This window comes from Pinus tabuliformis, chromosome 3_1 (genome assembly GCF_031772625.1).
Source record: "Pinus tabuliformis cultivar Carrire ecotype Pingquan chromosome 3_1, CPIR1, whole genome shotgun sequence".
Taxonomy (NCBI): Eukaryota; Viridiplantae; Streptophyta; class Pinopsida; order Pinales; family Pinaceae; genus Pinus; species Pinus tabuliformis.
The window spans coordinates 927,105,166-927,129,248 of NC_142301.1; the positions used below are offsets into that span (position 1 = coordinate 927,105,166).

A 24,083-nucleotide genomic window follows, 5' to 3' on the forward strand; every position below is an offset into this window, starting at 1 on the left:
CTCGACCGAGTCAATCATGACTCGGTCAACCCGGCCGTTTCCACATCTACGCGGTCAAGTCATTAAATCTAGCCAGTCCCCACAAAAAAACAGCGATTTTAATTTTTTTTGAACTTTTTAACATTTAGCTGATTGTTGGGGACTCCAAGGTGTTTTCTAAATTGGTTAAGTGCTATTTGGGGTCCATTCACCTCTCTTAGTATTGATATGCTACTCAAATTTCATGGTAATGTTAAATTCTTAAAGTAAAAGTGACATTCTCGTTAATCTTCATTTTCATCCTTTTACTTAAATTTTTAACATTACCATGAAATGACTCAGGATGTTTGAGAGTGGTTCCGGCCTCATTGGATTTCATATGGAGAAAGTAGAATTTTAGATTTCATTCAAAATTCAGCAGACTTATCAGATTTTCAGGATTTCAGGATTGGAGGATTGCAATGTTTCCATTGAATTTTGTCTTGTATTAGGGTATGGAACTCGTATTTAACCAAGAGCACCAATCCCTCTTTGTACCTTGATGTTAGTGACATTGGTTGTCGAACTTCTCCAGGATTCGCTCCCAAACCAGGAGCTTCTGAAAATGTCGCTCCAACTCCCGTTTTCGCTCTTGCTCCCCACTTTCGCTCCCGCTCCCAAGTAACACTGAGCCAGATGATGTTGGCAACTCTAGCAGTAGCCAGTAGTACTGGTCATAGAGTTTTGTTGTAGAGGCCATTTATAGCCTCCTTGGTTATTTGTTTTTGTTTTGATCTCTACATCATCATCGTGTATGTATTGGACAATGCACTGGGTGACATTTTGATATAATGGATATATTCATGAGCCTACTTTGATAATATGTTGTCTTCTATCTATATTCTAATGCTGTGTGTTTGGAAACATGAATGAAAATCTTTAAAATTATGTGTTTTTATAAAAAATAAATATTTAATGTATTTTTTACAATGACCGAGTCATTGAAATCGAGTCGGCCGAGTCGATACCGAGTCGGGGTCGGAGTCGGAGTCGACCCTCGGCCGAGTCGGAGTCAGAGTCAGAGTTTTAAAACATTGACTAGAATCACTTCCCCAAACAAATCAAACTTTCCTGTGACCTGCAACTAGAAAATCGAACCCTAACCAGCAATTTGTACTGTTTGGCTAGGCACTGTGTAGCATTTGAAAAATTCGTTCTACTACTCCCTATGAACAGCAAAAATTTTCTTCTTCGACTCTGAGTCTCTTGTCCGTCAATTGTGCTCTGATACCATGTGAAAATTTGCTTGAAACGAAGCAACTAGAAAATTCTTCTAATTGAATAAATTATGCAGTTTATTTTGCTACGACAAAATAACAAATTAATCACACTGCAATTTCTTAACAAAGAAAACGCTGTGAAAAATACAATGTTGGAAACCAAGAAATGCTAGTACACACAAAAAAATCGACACGGTTATCTTTGGACAATTTTCCCCGAAAAAACTCAACATGAGAAAACAGGTGCAGAAGCTGAGGTTTTTATTATTATGCAGTAGGAAAATTCTGAGTACAATAAAATGACACCAAATTGGTGTTTCTATTTGAGAGAAATACTAGCAAAATCAATTGAGGGAAATTACCCTCCTCTCCAAGCAATCCCGCAACAAACTGAGCCTCATAAACTCGCTCTCCAAACCCTTGCGCAAACCCTTCTGCACTACTTCTGCGCAAGCCTAATCGCACTAGCTAGAAACTGCCTCTGAAAATGACGTCTAGCCCGTTGCAGCATTTGCAAGTGATTCTCCTGGCCTCCTAGAAATTATACTAGCCATTGGAAGTTGAATCACCATCTCCCCTAACGGAATCAAGTTGCCTTTCTTGGGGCTTTGCATAGCCCTTATGCAGCCTCCTAGAGAAGTAACTTGGCCTCCTCTCCTGACTCTACAGAACTGGAATCCTCCTCCAGAATCACTGTCCTTTCCCCTCTGCATCTAGCTTGAACTCTCTTCCTTTGCTCGTCCTCTGAAGCTAGATACCTTGACCTGCCAGGGATATTGCACTATTGGCTCTCACTCTGTGTGTTTCTCCATCTACCCATCGACCTTCTCTTATAATCTCCAGTTGAGTCTTCAACAGCCAAGATTAAAACTTAATCAATGGCTGAGATCATCTCCAAGTCGATATGTGTGATTTTCTGGAGAATTCTAACCTTTCTCGATTAATTACTATTAATTAACCAGTTTTCATAGGTTATACTTTGGAAAAATTTAAATGATGGTCAATTAATTTACTTGAGCCATCTCTAAGTGGAATTTCCAAAAATGATTTCTGGGTATTGGAAAATGTGTTTTAGCCTCTCCAAATAGTTTGAGACTAGAACACCATCTGATCCTACACAAACTAACAAATCGAACCCCTGTGAAACGAATGATCTATTTTTCAAGTGTATAGAGATCTTTCAGATGATTCGGCCCTTGGGGAAAACCCGAGTTCATGAACTTTGAGGTGATCACTTTTTGTTTGGACACCGATCTTATCTAACGAATCTATTTTGCAGAGTTTAGGTTTGTACATTAAAATTTAAAGTATTTCTATCAAATTATCTTGCAAAATCTATTCTTGGGCCTGTTGACCAAAGCTTGTCAACAGTCAAAGGAAGAAAAATGCAAACACATGAAGAAATTTTTTCAGAATTCAAAATCATCAGCCAACATAGTTTTATAATTGTAAACCCAATTTTTACAAGTTGCAATGAAAATTATGCTAGTTGATCCAAAAATGGATCCTGAATAAACCTCTAAGTCTAAAAGACTTCATATAAGAGGTAAAGGGTGCCAAATGGCACAAATCCTTCGTAAATCATAGGAAAATGAAAGTCGCAGGATGCTCTCAAAAATAGTCTCATTGCAGAGATCTCTTCATTCTGAATCCAACGCAACTTGAATGGGCGAAAACGAACTTCAGATGCAGAAGTTATCGCATGCAAAAGATGCCCAGTTTCTTTGGAAAAAGAGGCAAATCTTCAAAAAATAGCCTAAAAGGCTTTATGAAGAAAATCGCATCGGAGGAGGTCAAAGGCGGGTTTAAGTGGAAAAGGGGAAACCCCCGATCGTTGATCCCCGACATATCGGGTCGAAGGAAAACAGACGATGTTGCATAAGGAACAGGCCGAGCGATAAGCCGATCGCCGATATCAGCGAATCGCAATCGGCAATGCCATATGGAAAGACCCCGGGCTCATGCAATATGCGATTGTGATTAGTTGCATCGGAGCTACGCAACGACGCGGGGCTATATATATATATATATATATATATATATATATATATATATATATATATATATATATATATATATATATATATATATATATATATATATATATATATATATATATATATATATCTATATATATCTATATATATCTATATATATATATATATATATATATATATATATATATAGATATATATATATATATAGATATATATAGATATATATATATATATATATATATATATATATGCGATGAATCCGGACCAGAAGGGCTTCCGAAATGTAAATGAATAATATTTCAAATCTGCCATAAGGTCGTTATGCGAGAATTTGCATTGTTTTAATGTATTTTAAAATACAAAGGGGAAACCGTGAAACATGGGCATTGCGACTTGCGATAAGCGATTTTAGGCGGACCCGATAGGTTTATAGATGCCACTGCATATTATTTGAAGTCCAGCTAAACGGCCAAAGATGTGTTTTTCGTGTGTTTCTCTGTGTATTACATTAAGGGTCCATTTCTGCACAGGAAGGCAAAACGACCAGTTTTCCCATGCACCGGTCCCTTTCCATTGGAAACGGCCATCACACCTGTGCGTTATGAAGCTCAGAGAGCCACAGAGGCAAAAGGGAATGATTCCTCATGATTGGGGACAAAGGAACAAATGGAAGCCATAGAGCCGAGGGTTCCTCAAAGGCCATAGAGCCAAGCGAAGGAGAAAAAGGAAAAACAACCGAGTTGCCCATGCCGTCAGTTCCTTTCCATTGCAAACTGCTTCTTGTGATGAAACAATCGGTATTTGATGATGGAGGTGGAATGTAACCGATGTGTTACAAAAATCACAGAGAACACAGTTAAAGGAGCCAGAGAAGTGCAAGCAGAGGGATGCTGAGAGAGAGCTGTAACTGATAGAGGGCCAAAGAAGCCAGAGTCGAAGAGCTAGATCCAGAGCGAGAGCCGAAGAGCTAGAATCAGAGCCAAGAGCCAGAACCAAGAGCCAAGAGCCAGAGCCAAGAGCTAGAGCTTCAAGAGTCAGGAGATAAAATGGGATCGGAACCCACTGTTTCTGTGTAAAACAATAGGAGTTGATGTAACGACCCACTATATATATATATATATATATATATTGTTTTAAATAAAATTAATTATAAAAAATTATAATTAGATAAATTAAAAGTAAATCATTAAAATAAATAAATAAATTTTATTTCAAATTAAGATCTTCAAATAAAAATCAAATCACATTTTCTTTATAAAAATCAGACACGTATCATTATTTTCACACGGTGATGGAGGATGTCGGCAAATGAAAACATATAAGGAAGGGACGGTTGGAGGCAGGGTAAGGAAAGGAGGAGAAAAACTTATACACAGAGTTTGTTTATCATCAGGAAGAGTTGGGCCTTACTTGTTATGAGCTTTCTGGGCACGAGGAATAGTCTGCTTCAACTTAGAAGTTTACTGGGCTAAATGGCGAGGTTCTACTCAGTTTGCCTGGGTGGTTTCAGTCTTTTGGTAACCGAAGCAGGAATAGTTTAAGGCCTCATCGACCATAGGATTATAGGTAAGTACTTCCATTGGTTATGTCAATTAAATTTATAAAATTCAGAAATTATTATCACAGTGTCTTGATGGGTAATTATAGAATCATTTATTATCTCTGCAACGGCTGTAGGCTGTAATATTCTGTTAAGTCATACTCTGTTCATATGGAATAGTTAATAAAATTATTCATAGTCTTTACAGTTGAGCCAAGAGCTTGTAAAAAAGACTTATACCATAATCCCAAAGGGCCTAGTCAAGTCGACTAGAGCTCATGGAAACGTAGCCCAAGAGTTGTGGGTGAACTCCTAATTAAATTGTTGTTTCTATGTGGTTGTTTATTGCTGCATTGTTTAATGTTATATGCATTTATATATCATGTTAAGCACATCAACTTACAACACAGACAATAGATTTTACAGCACATAAACAGCCCACAATACATATAAGCATACACCTATAATTGCAAGCATATTATCATTTCCGCATTGGTTAATCAATAAGACTTGGGACTAATTAAACTTTGGAAGTGGGAGAGGTTCTTGTAAGTTAGACAAGAAGCCTAAGTGCCCCATTTTCAGATCACTAGTATGGTTGAGCAATTTCTAGGACTGATTATGCATATTGATTTGTCATAGCAGCTCTTGTTAAACAACTTAGCAAAGATATAAAAACTAAAAGGGCAACTGTTGTTCCAATATGTTATAAGTGTTTTTCAAATCTATTATATGCTTGAGAAGTGTGCCTTAAGGAATGAAACATCATTGCCTTGAAGTAAATTTGTTTGGTGTTTATTTTCCTATGTTTCCTTCTGTGTGTGTGTGTGTTTACACAGGTCAATTCCAACTACTACCACTATAACCTCTAGGTGCCTATGTATTCCCCTTCCATAGGCACAGGTGAATTGCAGGGATTTGAACCGCGAACCTCCTCACACATAACACTTCATTTTCACGGCCACCGTAAATTGAGCTACCCCACAACAGTTACTTGTTTGGACATAACATAAATATGTAACACTATAACTTATATTTTAGATTTAGCCATAAAGCTGAAATTTCACAGGAAATAGATTCAGGAAACCTCAAAGTTGAGACGAAATTTTCTAAATTTGCATTAAAAACCATTCCTCAAAAATTCCAAAGGAAATATGTGCATGTTAGAAAATATTTTCACAGGAGATAGATTCAAGAAACCTCAAATTTGAGATGGAATTTTCTAAATTTGCATTAAAAACCATTCCTCAAAAATTCCAAAGAAAATATGTGCATGACAGGAATATCTATTTTAATTTATGTTGTTTTAGCCTCCTTTCTGCCATCGTTTCAAACTATCAATATCTATGGTACTAGCATGTCTATCTGGTATAAATAAACCCCAATACGAGTGGTGTTACAACAGAGGTTTGGACACCCTGCTTAGGGGTATTCAGACATTTTAATTACCAAAGCCATCATGTTTAACAAAGAGCTCAGATTGAAGCCATACTAGCACCATTTGATAGAAAATTTGTGTGACTTCAATTTCATTTATTATATACTATATGCTCCAGAAATATCCAAAAACTTACAGCCTGTGAAATTCATCTTTCTGCAACTACCATTTTTGTTGGAAAAAGAAGTTACCTAACTTGCAGAAGCTACATATCTCTGCTCCAACCTCTAGTTGAATGTGAAAGTTCTATCACTGCAACATCTGATTTACTTTTCCTACTTATTCTTCAATAAGTTATTTATGAAATTCCTTCAATAAGCATTAAAATCAATTATGTTGCAGATATCACACCATAATACAGAAACAAACACATGTACCATAATCAACACATTGACACAGATATTTTGGACAATAGTCCCCGGAAAAACCCAATGTGGGAAAACCGGTGCAACAAGGGAGGATTTTATTATTCAGCAATTCTTCAATACAACAAGGTGCCAAACTGGCTTACCCACAGAAAGAAAAATTCTCCAGCACTTCTCCTAGTCACAGCGTTAGCTTGGTTGACCTCTGCATGGCTCCCGGACACTCTGCGTCAGCCCTGGGCCTCTCTACGTCACCCACGCAAGTCCTCTAGTGACTACACAGTGTCCTACTACCTCTGCGTCTACCTGAAATTCCTCGCATCTGCTTCTCCTGCCTCAGCGCTGGTCTCTAGTGGCTGATCCCTTCTCTCTGTTCTGTACTTGTTGCCTCCTCACTGCTCACTAGACCACTAGTTTGAATTTTTCAGCTAACCAAGCTCCAGAAATTGAACTCACTGGTCTCCCTCAGTGTGTCCTCCAAGTGACCCCCAGGCCTCCTCTTATACTTTTCTCATTGACACATCAACGAACGAGATTAAGTCCCTAATCAACGGCTAAGATTAATTATGGCTTGATCCATGACTTTTGGACCCTTCTAACACAGTTTTAAATTAATTCACATTAATATTTTATTTTCCCTAAGTTTAGACTTAGGGACTCTATTAAAAATATTGATTATTTTAATATCTCCCAAACTATTTAAAATCTGCCCAAACCATTTATGGGTATTGGAGATCTCATGTGCTTTAACCTCTCCACCAAATTTCGTGGCTAGAGCACATCCGATGCTACCCCAAATCAACATTGAAGCGATGCAAACACAATTTAGAAGAGAAATAAAACAAGTTTCATGTCAAAATTTAGCTCATCTAGACCTGCTTTACAATTATATGAAAAATAAAGGTCATGGTACAAAATATTTTGGAGGTTATGGTAACTTCTCAAATTCTGGATATTGGCTAGAAACCCTCTCTGTGGATCCTAACTTCATAGTAGAATTTAAAGCTTTAATAAATCATAAAGAACTATGGATAAGAGAAAATGAAGATGGATATTATTGGAAAAAGATGCAAACACAATATGAAAATGTAATAGATGTGCAGTTAGATCTAAAAGATTAATATTGTGAATGGCATGATCAAGTGCCCAAAAAAGAACAAAAGCACGTCAACTTTGAGGTAGACTGAAAAAAGGAAAAATAAGTTAAAGAACCCATAAACCATATGTCGCACAGTATTCTGGTTGTATAAGACTATTGAACACGGTGGACAACAATCAGCCACATACCCCATGATCAGTTTTGGAGGAAATTAGCAGAGAATGATCAGGGATAAAGAATGCTTTTAAAGTATAATACATGACAGCTCACTAGTTCTCAGCCTTGTAATCTTGGTAGATTGCATAAACAAAGACAATCCATCATACCCAAAAGAACATGAACATTGTTCAAGGAAATTGACATATTTACATATTTCTATGATCAGCACATTAACTACATAAAGAGAAAGGATCTTACAAAAAAATAGTAGTCTTTTTGCTTTTTCTAATATCCTACAAAACTCTTATATAAAAAGTACCCTGTTCGTTTATGAGCCTTAAGAGATATTTACTTACCCAATGAGCCAAGGAAATGTCCTTCCATCCATGGGTGACATAAGAGAGGTCCTTGATAGTAGTTCCAACATACACGAGAGCAAAAGTGATGGGCTGTAAAAATAAATAGAAACTGTAAAAAAAAAAACTTTTATACATGATACGAAAAAAAGCATTTAAGATGTGACAATGAAAACACTATCATATTGCTCTTAATATTACATTAGCATGTTGAATGTGCAAGTCTAGTGTACAAATGGACAGTTATGTAGTATGTACAAATATCAAAGAAAACATTTGAGGAATGTTCACCCTAATTCTGATTAATTGAAACACATGTCAAGCATCTTGATCCTATGAATGTGTTTACATAGAAATTGGAAACCATAATAGTTATAATTATATACCAAAGCATAGGTGTACATCCATTCTGTGTCGATCATTCCTTGGTTCCATATTTGCAGCCAAAAAATAAAAAGCAACATAAGGAATTGATGGATAGTGTAAACATGATAAGGAAAACAGAATCTATAAAAATATCTAACAAAGTACAGTTCTAATGTATTTAAGTAGATTTGAAGTTAATTGTTACATATATAAAGATAATCATAATAAAATAATAATAACAATAAAATAATGAAAGGTCACGTTTACAAAAAGACGTGATTTTAATGAAAAGGCACCCATTTAGATTATTCATATGGGGTATGTTGTGGCACAGAATGTCTAGGCACCGCGACAACAACTTAGATCGGGAGCTATCACCTTGATCCCCAATCTCTCCATTTAAGTTGTCTCCCTACAACAGACTAAGGGGGGTAGACCCTACAGAAATGAAATGAAGAAGGACCAGTTGGGAACCAACCGGTCTAGGAGACATAGTTGAGCAACCAAATACTTCTTTAGATCTAGCAAGAATTAAATGATTTGATTTAGACAATTGATACAAGTGCCTTGTGGAGTCAACTATCTTGCTAAGAAATTTAGGACCAAGTACAAGATGGACAACTACGACTAAGGAAAATGTTATTATGATGAAAAGAGATGCAATATGAAATTAGCAAAGGGATGAGTGAGCAGTCTTGAGGTAAGATCGTTTAAGACTCAAGTACTTAGTATTGATTAAATTTAGGACAAGAGTACTTAATGAAACAAAGATACAATCTTATACAAGAAAGTGTGCCAAATATCTCAAGAGCCAATAAGATACACAAGACAACCAAGATGACTACAAGATATATGCTCTTAAAGAAAGATCACTAATATGCCAAAATTTATGATAACCACAAACTAATAATGATATTAGTAATACAACGCCACAGACCGCTAATTTATAGATAAATTCTCCAATGGCTAGTTTGTTTGATCCTTGTCAAAGTAATCTCGACCGTTGAAAGTTAATTGATTATCTTTAAATCTCGTTCGTCGAAATTATTTTTTTTGATAAATTTCAAATTTTTCATTTAATTCACTTTTAATTAACTCAAAAATAATAATTTTGAGTTAATTACCTCAAAAAATTGACTTTGACTTAACTACCAAGGTCCAAGATTTCTTAAAATTTTCAAAATTCCCTTCGCCCGGGACGTCTAAAAAATTATTTTTTTAAGACCCACGAATTTTGCCTTTGAAAAAATTAAATTTACCTATAACATAAAATTAATTAAATTTCCAGCTTAGGATTTTTAATTTTACTTAGCCAGTAAAATTTAATTAATTGACTTATGAAGGGATTAATTATTTTTCCAACCCTCTAATACTTAGCCATGGTGTCTAATTATGAAAGACCATGCACTAAATATTTTTTATATCAAGATTTTACATTTTAATTCATGAAGAGGGAAAACCCGTTCATTATAGAACCTAAAAAAAAATAAAAAACCCATTTATGGGACACAAAATATAATCCAGTAGACCAAGTGACCTATAATAAAATAATCTAGCCAATTAACTAGGATTATTCCCAAATCACTTTTGCATAGACTCGATCTAAAACACTAAAACTCACCTAAGATCTTAGCGACAAAATCCATTCCATCTTTGGTGTAAGAGTGGAGGGAAAAACTTTGCCGATCATTTGTATTTAGAGACACAGATGAATTAGTAAGACAAAAAATCTCCTAGAATGGAAATCGTCACCAAAACCATAGGTTTACCTAGGTTGTTACATACAGACGTGATCATACTGATATTATTTACATTTTACATATGCAAAATGGATTGACATATTCCTAAAATTGTCGGTTGATGATGAAGTATGAATGGCACAGGCACCCGAACACAATGGATCATTTTTGCGACAAAAGAGGTGTACTGCTATGGGGTCGTTGACACAAAGTGGTCAACATCTGGCTCTACTTGGGGACACATTGCTTCATCAGAGGAATGTGAGAATCCAGAATCTGCATCCAAGCAACACACAAGATTATATAAGTAGTGTCCATCCAAAATTCATCATATAACATTAAGCACATGAAAATAGAAGCTCTTCATTTATTAACTATTCTACTAACATGAAAATATAAATTTAATCTAACTACAAAGTGAAAATGCTGAAATAACAGGGTGTAAGGTTAGAGATACAATACAAAGGATGCCTTGTGGCATCAGATGTGTTCAATATAGTGCATACTGAGCATTTGTCTACTTTCAGGCAAATCTGTGGGTTGTTTTTCGGATGTGCCATGTCCAATACTGCATACGGTAGGACTTTGTCTTATCCAAAAATCAAGTTGCTCGGGCCATCAAATGCATCAAACCACTTTCTTTATTCTTTTTCTTTTTTGCTTCAGGGTTTTCTTTATTTGAAGGTGTATCGCTGATGATGTGGAACATTCTACTTGAGAACTTTTAGACGAAGTATTTATGATATTTGTGACATGCCACTCTTCATTCTGCATTTGTTCTATGATAAATGATGGATCAGTTTCACAAGTGTTATGAGTTATAACTTGATTCTTTTCAATTTCTTCTCTGATCATGTCACGCTAGCTAAATCTTCGTTAATGGGGTCAGCCTCTTTCTCAGGATATTCACAACAAAACGGGACCTACTTTAATGGATCGGGATAGTTATGATCTATTGAAATCTCCTTGATTTTCTAACATCTATCATCTGGATCAGAGTGAAACTTTTGTACCTGTGATTTCCTTTCTTCCAACCTTTTATGTATTTAACTCATTTCTTTGGCATGCCTTACTATTAATGTCGCTCGATTGATCTCAATTTTCACGAATCTGTCTTGCAAAGTGATATGATTGGCCTCCATAGTTTTCATTTCCTATGTGCTTTGCTTCCATTGCAACCATATGATTATGAATAATGGACATCTGATTAGAATGATTTACTTCCATTATCTTTAATCTGTTCTGAAGAGATATTTGACTAACTTCCATGTCCTTTATAATTTTATAATTCTTCTCTTTCATGCCCATGAAGCAATTTTGCATATAGTTTATCTCTTTCTCATGATAATTCTGCATATCGATCCTCATAGCCTCCATCTTCTGAACACACTTTTCTACTAGGGTGGCTATGCGATCAAAGTGATTAATTTCCATGATCTTCATTTCCTTAATATGTTTTTCTTCTATGGCCAACAACTTATTTTGCATAGAAATCATTTACCTGGCGTCATCTTCTATTAATCTAGCTTGGTTATGTTCCAGGTTCTTAATGAGATGAGTCTGGTTGTCTTCCATATTCTTGATTACCTACACTTGATTTAGTTGCATATTCTTCTCATGATCAAAGTTATTGATACTATAGGAAGATGTAAAAGATCTAATTTCTTGACTATGCTCTTTAACTTTTGCCCAATTTTCCTGAGACAAATTATATTCTTTACCAACAACATTGACTTGATTATTTGTTCTTGCCATTCTACTATCTATGATTCTTTTGACAACATGGCAACTAGCCTCTTCATGAAAAGCATTGCATGTCCTGCAATAAGGCAGAGCCTCATTCACTCGATTAGTAGATTCACGCGGATTGGGAGGCCTCTGCTCACTCTATTGGCTTCTTGTCTGCCAAGTATTATTGCTTTGTTTATTATTGTTAATCCTAGGCTGAAAATTATGTGTTTGAGCTCTTTCCATCTGGATCAACCTACACTGCAAAGTACTTATTTCCTTGGCATGGTTAGAGATTAATTTCACTTGGTTAAGCTCCATGCTTTCAAGTTTTTGCAGTAATTTTTGTATAGGGTCGTCATCTGATTCTTTAACCTCTTTTTATTTAGGTTCTTTCAATTTGGTCGAAGCCCTATCAAAACCTGGGATTTGAGTCTTCCCAGATGCCTTCTTATCTTTTTCAAGCTCTATAGCTAAAGTCTGAGCAACTTTATAATCACGATTCTTAGTTCGTCTCAATTCGTAAGATGTATCAGGATTTAAGGCATCAATATAAAAATATAGAAGAGATTTATTAGGAGGCTTATAATCTGTAGATATTTCTTTAATAGATTATAATACCATTAAATCTCTTGTTGAACTCTTCAACCATCTCGTTTTCTCTTTTTTTTATGGCATTGATAGCTTTTACGATATGTCTCTCTTCTCTCTTATCTCCATACTTTTCCTTAAAGGCATTAATAATCGCTTGCAAAGAATCAAATGAATTATCAGGATTTTCCGTAAATCAATCCAAAGCATCTTCCTCCAAGGTAAGAACAAAGAGGCTCATTTTAACATCTTCGTGATTATAATCAATATCTCTTGCATACTTACCTACCCAAGAACCAAAAGCTTTCAAACGAGCATCAACACTAATTGCATTATTGCCCTAAAAAGAAGGCAACCATTTGTCAATCCCATTCTCTGGAAGATCATTAGGATAACCTTGAACATTACCAAAGTTACAGGGGGGGAACACATCCATGATGCCTTGCCCAAAGGGAAAAGGAGAGGCGAAATGGATGCTAGAGAGAGAGATCCTTGCTCAAGAAAAACAAGACATCCACAGGAAGCGAGCTTCTAGCAAAAATTCTTGTAAGAAATGAAAGAAGTGGAGTCGCCACTTAAACATGAATCGATATCCAAGATCCAAATGAAAAAAACGAAAGGCTAGTCAGGGAGAAGCAGATGGATATCAAGGAGGGCTTCTTGCCTAAGGAACAATGGATGAATAAGTGGAGTTGCCATCCAAACAAGAAACAAACTGAAATGTCCAGGTGCTAAAAGTGCAGATGAAAGGATTAATGAAATGACGAAAGATAAGGTGATGAAAAGATGAAGAAAAATAATGGCGCCAGAAAATGTGCCATTGATGGGAGAAATGATTAAAAAACTGACAAGATGAAGATGAATGTCGTAAAGCCAAGGTCCAATAAATTGATCCCCAGAAATGGCACCAAAAAATGTTGGTGTTGCCGACAAAAATAATAAATATGAGATGAGGAGAATGAAGATAAAATGTTGTTGAAGTGCCGAGAATAAAATATCCCCAGCAATGGCGCCAAAATATGTTGGCGTTGCTAGAAATAATGATAAAGATGATATGAGGAGAATGAAGATAAAATGTCGTTGAAAAGCCAAGAATAAAATATCCCAGGTAACGTCGCCAAAAAACATTTTCACACAAAATATCTACGCACCGCAGCAATAGCTCAAATCAAGGGTTGTCACCCTAATCCCCAATCTCTCCATTTAAGTTGTCCCCCTACAACAGACTACGGGGGTAGACCCTACAGAAGAAGGACCAGTTGTGAAAAACCGGTCTTGGAAACACAGCTGAGCGACCAAATACTTGTTTAGATATAGCAAGACTTAAATGACTCGATTTAGACAATTGATACCCATGCCTTGTGGAGTCAACTATCTTGCTAAGAAATTTAGGACCAAGTATAGGATGAACAACTGCCACTAAGGAAAATGTTATTATGATGAAAACAGATGCAAGATACGATTAGCAAAGGGATGAGTAAGTAGTCTTGAGGTAAGATCGTTTAACGTTCAAGTACTTAGTATTGATTAACTTTATGACAAGAGTACTTAATGAAATAAAGAGACAAACTTATACAAGGCAAAGTGCCAAATATCTCAAGTGCCAATAAAATACACAAGATAACCAAGATGACCACAAGATATATGCTCTTAAAAAAAGATCACTAATATGCCAAAAATTTATAACAACCACAAGCCAATAATGATATTAATGTCAAGAAAGAGAACTAGAGCATTTATCCAATTTATGCTTCAATGACAATTCTTCAATAAGATTATCAACGCTCCCTTTAGACAATTAGGATTCTTCCAAGATAATGCCAATGACAATTAGATTCAAACCATTCAATTATCTTCATATTACTCAATATTATGCAAATGGAGTAAATCAACTTCAATGCTACTTAGCTCAAAGATAAGTATATTTCAATATAATTACCATTCACAAGTGAAGGCATGAGAAATGCTTTAGAAAGATAAATATCGACTATTCCCAACTTAAATGTTCTTTAGGGAAGCAAGCTTATATATGTGATTTTGAAGTAGAAAATCAAAAGACAACAGACACTTAGACTCAAAATCCAAAATCCAAAAAACCACTAAAATTTGCTGATGTAATCTATGCAAACAACTGCCCTTACAAATGAAACAAAAGCACTTATTTTCAGAGATGATATCTATGACAGTAGTTATGTTTTCAGAGACAATAAAAGTACCAAAAAAGAAAAAAAATTATGACAGCAAAGAAATCCTTGTTGCAAACAAATATATTAGTCCTATGAAAACTTGTGACAATCACCTTCACAATGATGTTAGAGCACTTAATTTTCAGATATTGTTTTTTAGGACAGCAGTAAGAAAAACTTTAGGACAACAACAAACAAATGTTATGACAACAGCAATATGACAATGAAAACAGTAAGTTATCAATGCTATCTTTATGCCAAAAATTTACCAAAAATTTTCCAAACTCGTCCACATGAATTATAAAAGAAATTTCGAATCTGATATACTTATTACAGTCAACAATTAAAATATGAAATAGGCTTAATGATAGATGCCAAACTCAAGAAATTAATTCCTTAATGTATTAGACAACTTAGGAACTTATTTTAGGATAACCCACATGAAATTTTGCCACTGTTATATTTCAGACTTCATAAATAGAATGATTCAAAGATAACAGTCACCCAAAAATGTAGATCTAGAACAAATTTTTGATACCCATCAAACATAGGTGACTTATTAATATATTTAGCAATTTTTTGAACTAATTTCAAACCACTTAGGTGTGTTTTTCACCACTATTAGAAAGTTATATGACTGTTGTAACAAACAATGATAAAAATACGGTTTAGAGATCAAACCCTTAGTCCCTAGGCCTTAAAGATCACTTGCCCAAGTTGCCAAAAAAAAATCAATACCTGAAAAACTATTTTTTACCAATTTTTTTACAAAAATACACCAATGATCAGTTTCAGAAAATTTAAATATTCAGATCAGAATTGGGGCAAGGGGAATCTAGGGCCAATGAGGGCTAGCAATAGGTCCAATACGGCTAGCGATGGGCTAGGAGAATGCAAATCTGGGCTTAGAAGCCCCAAAACTTGAAACCCTTTTTCTGAAAACATTATTTTGCCTTCAGATGCAAAATCTTCAATGGCTGGCCCTGCAAAAAATTTAGAAACTAGATCTTGCCCTTCAGGGCCCAGATCTATCTTAAAAGCCAAAACTTTTCTCAACTAATCTCAGATTTGAAACCTTTAATGAAAGATCTTATCGTTTCATCCCTATAAACAAAATTTAGAGGCTAGATCTTGCCCTCTAGGGTCTAGATCTAGCACAGATCTAAAGATCTCCTTGGTTGATTTCTCAAATCTATTCCTGCAAACAATCTTTGAGCCCAAATTTTCCCCTCCGGAATCTAGATCTAACTCAAATATGAAGATTTTTTTCGCTGATTTCTCAGATCTATTCTTGCACAATGAAATGAGAGAAACCCAATACCCAATATCTACAAAAATAGAGAAAATCCCAAAAACCCAAGTGTTAAAATTCAAAATTATGTTACAAAATTTCAGATCTACACAAGTAAATAACAGATCTATACAAACAAAATTACAGATCTGAGGAGTATGACTCGAACTCCACTCCCAGATCTGTAGATCTAAGGCATTTTCTAACTAGATCTAGCTACTTAGCACAATTTTTTTTAAGATAACTAATTTTTTAAATTTTAGGTACTGGCCCAGAAAATCCCTATAAAATATATTTATTTAGATAATCTCTGAGTTTTAATTCGGAAGGCTCTCTAGATCTTAAGTTTCGGGAGTCTGCTAATCCAACCGAGGACTTCCCCAAACACCCAAAATCTCTGAATAAAGATGACTTTTGCACACTTAAAATATAAGCCATCAAATAAATAGAGGTATAAAATAACGATTAAATCTTCAAAGATTGGAGATACCTGCCAATCAAATAAAAATCTTAATGTTATCATAAAACCCAACAATTTAAGCAAGATACATGTGTAATAAATTAATCTACAAGAGTTATTAACCAGCGGCTTATAAATAAAATCAACAAAAAATTAAACACACATTACCATAAGATACTAGAGAGGAATATTGTCATCAAGTAAAACCCCAAAGACTTTGCGTTGTATTATTCCATAAAAGTTTACAAGACCTTCAAGAGCTAGTACATGATCAAAAGATCGCATGAAAAATAAACTGACACCGACCTCCAATTTATAGATAAACTTTCAATGGCTAGTTCACTTGAACCTCGTCAAAGGAATCTCGACCGTTGAGAAATATTTGATTATCTTTTAATCTCATCCGTCGAAATTATTTAGTTTTTGAGGAATTTCAAATTTTTCAATTAATTCATTTTTAATCAACTCAAAAATAATAATTTTGAGTTAATTACCTCAAAAAATTGACTTTGACTTAATTACCAAGGTCCAAGGGTTCAAGGTTTCTTAAAATTTCAATATTCCCTTCTCCCCAAATTTTATTTTTTTAAGACCCGCGAATTTTGCATTTGGAAAAAATAAATTTACCTATGACATAAAATTAATTAAATTTCTAGCTTAGTTAGGATTTTTAATTTAATTTGGCTAGAAAATTTAATTAATTGACTTATGAGGGGATTAATTATTTTTCCAACCCTCTAATACTTAGCCATGGTGTCTAATTATGAGGGACCATTCACTAAATATTTTTTACATCAAGATTTTACCTTTTAATTCATGAAGGGGGAAAACTCGTTCGTTATAGACCCTAAAAGAAAAAATGCTCATTTCTGCGACACAAAATATAATCCAATAGACTAACTGATCTATAATAAAATAATCTAGCTAATTAGCTAGGATTATTCCCAAATCACTTTTACATAGACTCGATCTAAAACACTAGGACTCGTCTAAGACCTTAGCGACAAAATCCATTCTAGCTTTGGGGTAAAAGTGGAAAGAAAAACTCTGCTAATCATTTGTGTCTAGAAACACAGATGAATCAATGAAACAAAAAACCTCCTAGAATGGAGATCGTCACCAAAACCATATGTTTACCTAGGTTGTTACATACAGATGCGGTCATACTGAGATTATTTACATTTTTCATATGTAGAATGAGCTTACATATTCATAAAAATGTCGGTTGATGATGAAGCCTGAATGGCACGGACACTCGAACACGACGAATCCCTTTTGCGAAAGAAGGGGTGTATTGCTATGGGGTCGTTGACATAGAGTGGTGAACAAAGCCCATCATTGCAATGCATCATCATCTTATTTATTTCTCTTTTTATTGATTTTTCTTTGTATTACTACTACTCGAAGCTCTAGGGAATGGGAGCATGTTGTGAATGATGTGAAACGGTTATTACTCCCTTAAAGGTGGGGCAGATCATCACCCACCAAGGGTTGGGACATGCATGGGATCCTTTAATGATGTAAGGGGCACTCATGGGCCCTAGAAACTAGGGTGATGGCCATAATGATAAGGGGTAGGGCTCATGCTTGGATTTTTCCCATGTGCTATATTAAATGTCCAGCCCATCTTTTGCATTTTATAATTTTCCTTTTCTTTTGTTTCTTGCTTGTGGCCATGATGTGCTTTTAACTTTTTTTTAGCTGCATCAACCTCTAGGGCAATGTTTGCAAGCCCGACCCATATATGTGGCCAAGGGGATGGGGTGTGTCAGTGCCTTATGGACCCAAGTGTCATGTGGACCCATGGAAGGGAAATGGTGGAATAGGGCTTGTAATGTGCGGAGGAGAGTGAAAAATGTGGAATGTCAAAACAGGACTATGCTACCAAAACCAGGATTTCCCAAGTAGTATCTTTCCTAAATCCATGGCCCAATAGGGGAGATCCCACGGGACTAGGATTGAAGATTAACCCCCATTTAAGGTGAGGGAACAAAACCACAGTCAAAGCCCTTCCTTTCAAGTTATCTAATAATCCATGCCCAAGATGCCCAAACGGAAAAACAAGCATAAGCACCCAATTGCACAATGAAAAACATAGCTTTTGGATCGAATTGCACACCTTCTAACATATGATCTTGAAAAATGGGTGAGGAAACATACAACTGATGTAGGTAGTAGAGATAAAGTGGCACATCACATCGGCTACAAGGTGGTTGTCAGGGGTTGCTGGCCGCCAGCTAGAATAAGATGAATAGGAGAAAAATTCTCGTAGCAGTAACCACTTTTGGTGGGTAACATCTGGCTCCAACTAGGACATGAGCTCACCATAGAGCGTATGATCCATGTACTTGAGCGGGGAAGTCATGAGAACTCCAACAACCTCCTGGGATGTAGACCTATATCCTGCACACCACAAAACGACTATTAGAAGCATGTGCACTGGGCGTACTTGTATCACCCATATTTTTCATCAAATAATAAACCCATACATAAAAGTAAATCTATTCTAAGATGTAAGATTAATCTAAATGCAATCTATTCTAGCATGAAGACATAATATAATGATAGTAGTTATGCAAACATGATATGCAATGCATCCTACACTACTATTTATAACATATAATGTCACATATCTAGGAAAGAGTGATTTGGTTAGCTTTGACCAGTGAAGGCCAAAGTTTACCATCAAGATTAGCTATATAATAATATCAAACACCAACCTTCCTATGGATCTTGATAGGAAGAGCGTGATCACCCACTAAAACCATCTCTCCAACTTGGGTCTCCGTCTTAGTTTTAGGGACACATTGCTTCTTAGGTTTTGGTGGTTTCGAGGAAGGCCTTTTTAGGAGACATAGTTCCTGAAGAGGGAGAAGATCATTGGGCTCATATGGCTTACCTAGGTGTCTTGTCTTAGGTTGTTGATGGGCTATGGAAAGGGATCTAAATCCTCATCATGAATAGGGAGTTGGGGTTCCCTATATAAGATGAACGGGGTTCCATCAAGTTGGGGAATGGTAGCATATGATAGGTCCATTTGCAATTGGCCACCTATAGATGCGCCCCACTTTATAGATAACAACACGTCCCACATATTCCAAATATCAATCACAACATTCATTAACATAGGTGTATATTTGTTTTGAGCTAGGGTAACCTTGGGATCTTTAATAATCCCTTACACAGGGATGGATCTAGAGTCAAAACCACAAACATTCTTGTACGGTCTAATAATTTCTAACTCTAATTGATTCAGGACCTTTAATGGCATAAGGTTCGCAGCGACCCCAGAATCCAACATGCAATTACGGAGGAGAAACTTATTTATAGCTAATGTTAACAAGAATGGCTCATGCCTGATATTAGTTTTGAACATATGGATATTTTTTAGCATAATACGAGGATATTCATCATCATCAAACCCCAAGGTTTTCTTGACCTATCTTTTTTGGGCGGGAAGCTTCACAATCTCTTTTATGGGAACTTGCATGGTCATTTTTCCCACAACACTGCCAACACCAATGTCTAGCTCAACCTCTTTGACCTTGGATTGGTGCTTTGGCTCGCTTTATGTAACTTTTTCTTGGGAAGTGGTTTCTTTTGACTTAGCTTGGGTGTGTTTTTCATTTTTCTTCGAATATTGCATCCCCTTGAACCTTCCATTATTCGTTGTTTAAAAGCGTAATGACATGTGTAATCATAATTTTATGTAATTGATGTAAATATGAAAATAAAATTACTTTTTGTAATGCTTGATTGATGGGTTTCATGCTCAAGGAATTTTATTTTAGTTGAAGCTCCCATTGCGAGCTATTAGGTTTGGTCATCAAGTCATAAAGTCTAGTGAGTCAATGTCAAGGATTGAAGACCCATTTGGGCATGTTACATATGTATTTGAGTCTAGAAGACCCTCCAAGACCGAGTCAAAGCACCTCCAACGATTCGGCCTTCATCGTCCAACAATTCATCCTAGAAGCAATTGCAAGTCGGCCTCAACTCATGGTTAAGAAGCCTATATAAAGAGACACTCGGCCTCTCTCAAGGACACACATTACACTCATCATTCAAGCTCAAGGAAGAAGAAAAATGTGTGAGATAAAGGAGGATGAAAGAAGACAAAGAGATCGAAGTTTTTGGGATCAGTCTTTGGGTTACTTTTCTCCACATGTGGGAAGATATTTAGGGTTTCAATCTGTTGCAAAAAGGTCGAGTTGTAGCCACATCAAAATGTCAAAGAGTGGTGTCAACAAGGTCTAGTTTCAAGGATGAATTCACTCGAAAAGAGAAGGAAGCATGGTGAAGGAAAAGGGAGATAGATCTCCCCATTATCTTCTCTCTCATGTGATCTAAGGTTTCTGAAGTTGGGCCGAAAAGTTCCAAAAATTGCACAGAAGCCAAAGTTGCTGGAAGGAAGGACAAAGTTGCAGTAAGAGTGTTGTTGAGGTCAAAAAGTGAGGTCAAGGAAGAAGTTGCTTTGACTTAAGGATTGACTTGGTCTTGGAGGATTCTTGGTCAAGGGTCTTGGTCTTGGTCTTGGTATTCATCAATTGAAGTTTCTATAAGAAGAAGAATTCATCTAGGTTTTCCTCTCAAGATTGGAGAGGTTTTGGCTCTGGCTGATCGCCTACATCTTGTGTCTCTTGTCCCTTTACTGTTTATGGTTTGGTAGTTGTTTCTTGAAGATGAACACTATAATAACATAAGTCAAAAGAAGAACCTAATCTAAAGAAGGAAAAAGCATTCAAAAATAGTTATCATTGCTAGAGAAGTCCCCTAATATCTCTGCCCTAGATTGCTCTACATGCTATCAAAGCTAAGGTGACAAATAAAGGAAAGGGCATCTCATCAAGGTGTTGGAATTTCTAAGTCTATCCATTAGAAATTCTTCCTGTACTATCTGATTTATTTCTTCCTACTTGTTCAGTTACTTGACAAGTTATTTACCATGTAAATACTGAAAATAAATACAAGTACAGTGTCAACACTTACAGATCATCAATTGAAAGAAACAAGAACACAAATGAAACCATTGTTTTTGGAATAATGTCCCCAGAAAAACCCAATACGGGAAAACCGGTGCAGCTATTCAGAGGGTTTTATTATTATGCAGTTTTCATAATACAACTTGGGTGCTAGAAATGGCTCACCCAACAGAGAATGCCCTAGCAATAATACCTCTCAGTCGGAGACAGATATTCTGGCTAAATCACCGGATGAACGATCCCACAACAACAATACAACTTCTGTTGCTTTGCGTTACCTTGATAGGGACTACATCACCTTCTCCAGCTCTCCAGCTCCAATCTGTCCCATGAAAATCTCCCATCGCTACCTCTAGGGCCTATGTCAGCCTCTCTGGCCTAGCGTCAGCCCGGCATCAGCCTCTCAGGGCTCTATGTCAACCTCTGGAGCCTCTACATCTCACACATTAGCCCTCTTTGGCTCTGTGCAGCTCCTGGCTGCCTCTGCGTCAACCTCTCCCGACTTCTGCGTTGATCCTCCTGGTACTAACTCTGCCTCTCTGCTATGTATTCACTACCCTCAACTGCAACTCAGATCACTTCACTCAATTTCCTCAACAAACCCTGCCCCAGAAAATCGAGTTCTTGATCTCTCTTGGTGTGTTCTCCAACTGACCCTCAAGCCTCTTCTTATACTTTTCTCGTTGGTCCATCAACAGCCAAGATTAAATCTCTAATCATCCGTTAAGATTAGATTTGGTTTGACCCCTGACTTTTGGACCCTTCTAACACAGTTTTATATTAATACTCATTAATATTTTATTTTCCTAAGTTTAGACTTAGGAACTCCATTAAAAATATTAATTATTTTACTATCTCCTAAACTTTTTAGAATCTGCCCAAACCATTTCTGGGTCTTGGAGATCTCATGTGCTATAGCCTCTCCACCAATTTTCATGGCTAAAGCACATTAGATGGTACCCCAAATCAACACAAGGGACACACAAGCACTCAAGGATCAAATCTCAAAGGATATCAAATCAAAAGTCAAGATCTACAAAGAAGTGTCAAAAACCTAGATCGAAGAAGAAGTCTACACTAGAAGAAGTCTTGGGATCGTCAAAATGTTGAGAAATCTAAGGGCCTGATATGTTAATGATTTCTCTATCTTAGATAACTGCTTATGAAGTATTTATATCCTTTTACTTATTCAAACAAGATCCTTTCATATGTGTATGTTTATTAACTTCATCAACCACCTATCATGCATAATAAGCAAAAGAACAATAACAGAAGATATAGGCAACAGCCAGGGAAAAAACTCTCCAACCTGAGAAGAAAACTTGCGGTAATTCTTCTTATAGAATCTTCACTTAACAAAATTTCCAAGACCCATACAAAGACCCTTTGACCAAAGTCTCTCCAAGATCAAGGCTAGAACCTTCTGCTATTACTGTCCTTTGACCTATTGTACCATATATCAGATATGCAACTATAGAAGGAAGGATTAGCTTCCTTCTTCCTCCAAGCTTCACTTGTCCAAAATAGTTCACTTGTCAAGCTTGTTGTCCTCAACGCTTGCCTTTAGACAAGATGATTTGCTTCCTTGATGTGAATTGTTCAGCAACCCTAGCAGCAGACCTGAAGATGTCATTGTCTTCGCACGTGTGAGTGAGCTACTTGATCTTGTAGCCTCCTCCTTGCCTCTCTATACTTGGAGCTTCCTTGTAGACCAACAACCAAACTCTTTAGGCCTCAAATCAACCCTTTTCATGAAGATGACCTAGGACTGTAATGCAGCCCTAATTGTGACATGTTCCTTTGCACGTGTGAGAGGTTTAGGGCTCTTCTAGCCCTCCTAAACTTTCACTCTACTTGTCTTTGCTCTTCAAATAAATCTGCCCTTCAAATAGACCCAAGATCAAATTGTTTCCTTGCTAATGAGAGCATATAAGATGATGCCCTAGCCTCGCACGTGTGGACAGATTTCCTGTGGTTATAGATGGAAAAACAGAGTTCTTTCTTGTTGACCTGCAGCTCCTTGATTGACCCTTTCTTCGCACCCTTAGATAGACTACTCTGCATAGGAGGGAGACCAAATTGAAGTGATGAGAGTATATATGAATGAGGGAGGTCAGGCCCTTATTTATGGTCCTCTCAAGGTTGCTCATTAGGCCGACATGACTTTTCTTTAGGCTGAATTACATAATTGATTTAGCCGACATGAATATAATATATTTTTGCCGAAATTACAATGCCTTTTTATCTTCGCTTGGAGGAGACTTTTACTAGCCATTTGTCCCTGAACTTGGAGGAGATATTCCACATGTTTCTGTCCTTGATCTTGGAGACACAAACTATATCTTTTACAAGTGTAATTGTTTACATCAATGACACAAACCTATCACCTAGCATAGAGCTCTTCAATGGGAGCTACTACAAACAAATTCTGAGCATGAAACCTAGGACTCAAATTTACAAAATATTTTTCTAGATACAATTTACATCATTTACATTGGAATGTGTCGTTATGAAGACTGAACCCAGTTACACTTTCTTCAACACAAAA

At 36.3% G+C, this 24,083-nt stretch overlaps 1 protein-coding gene across 1 annotated transcript in view; it reads right to left on the bottom strand.

Moving 5' to 3' along the window:
* LOC149190781 (uncharacterized) overlaps positions 1-24,083 on the bottom strand; it is a 229,592-nt gene that overhangs the window by 21,234 nt on the left and 184,275 nt on the right. Inside the window, exon 6 of the mRNA XM_089410591.1 lies at positions 8,193-8,285. Within this exon, the coding sequence (XP_089266717.1) occupies positions 8,193-8,285 (93 nt within the window). The remainder of the gene's footprint in view (positions 1-8,192; positions 8,286-24,083) is intronic.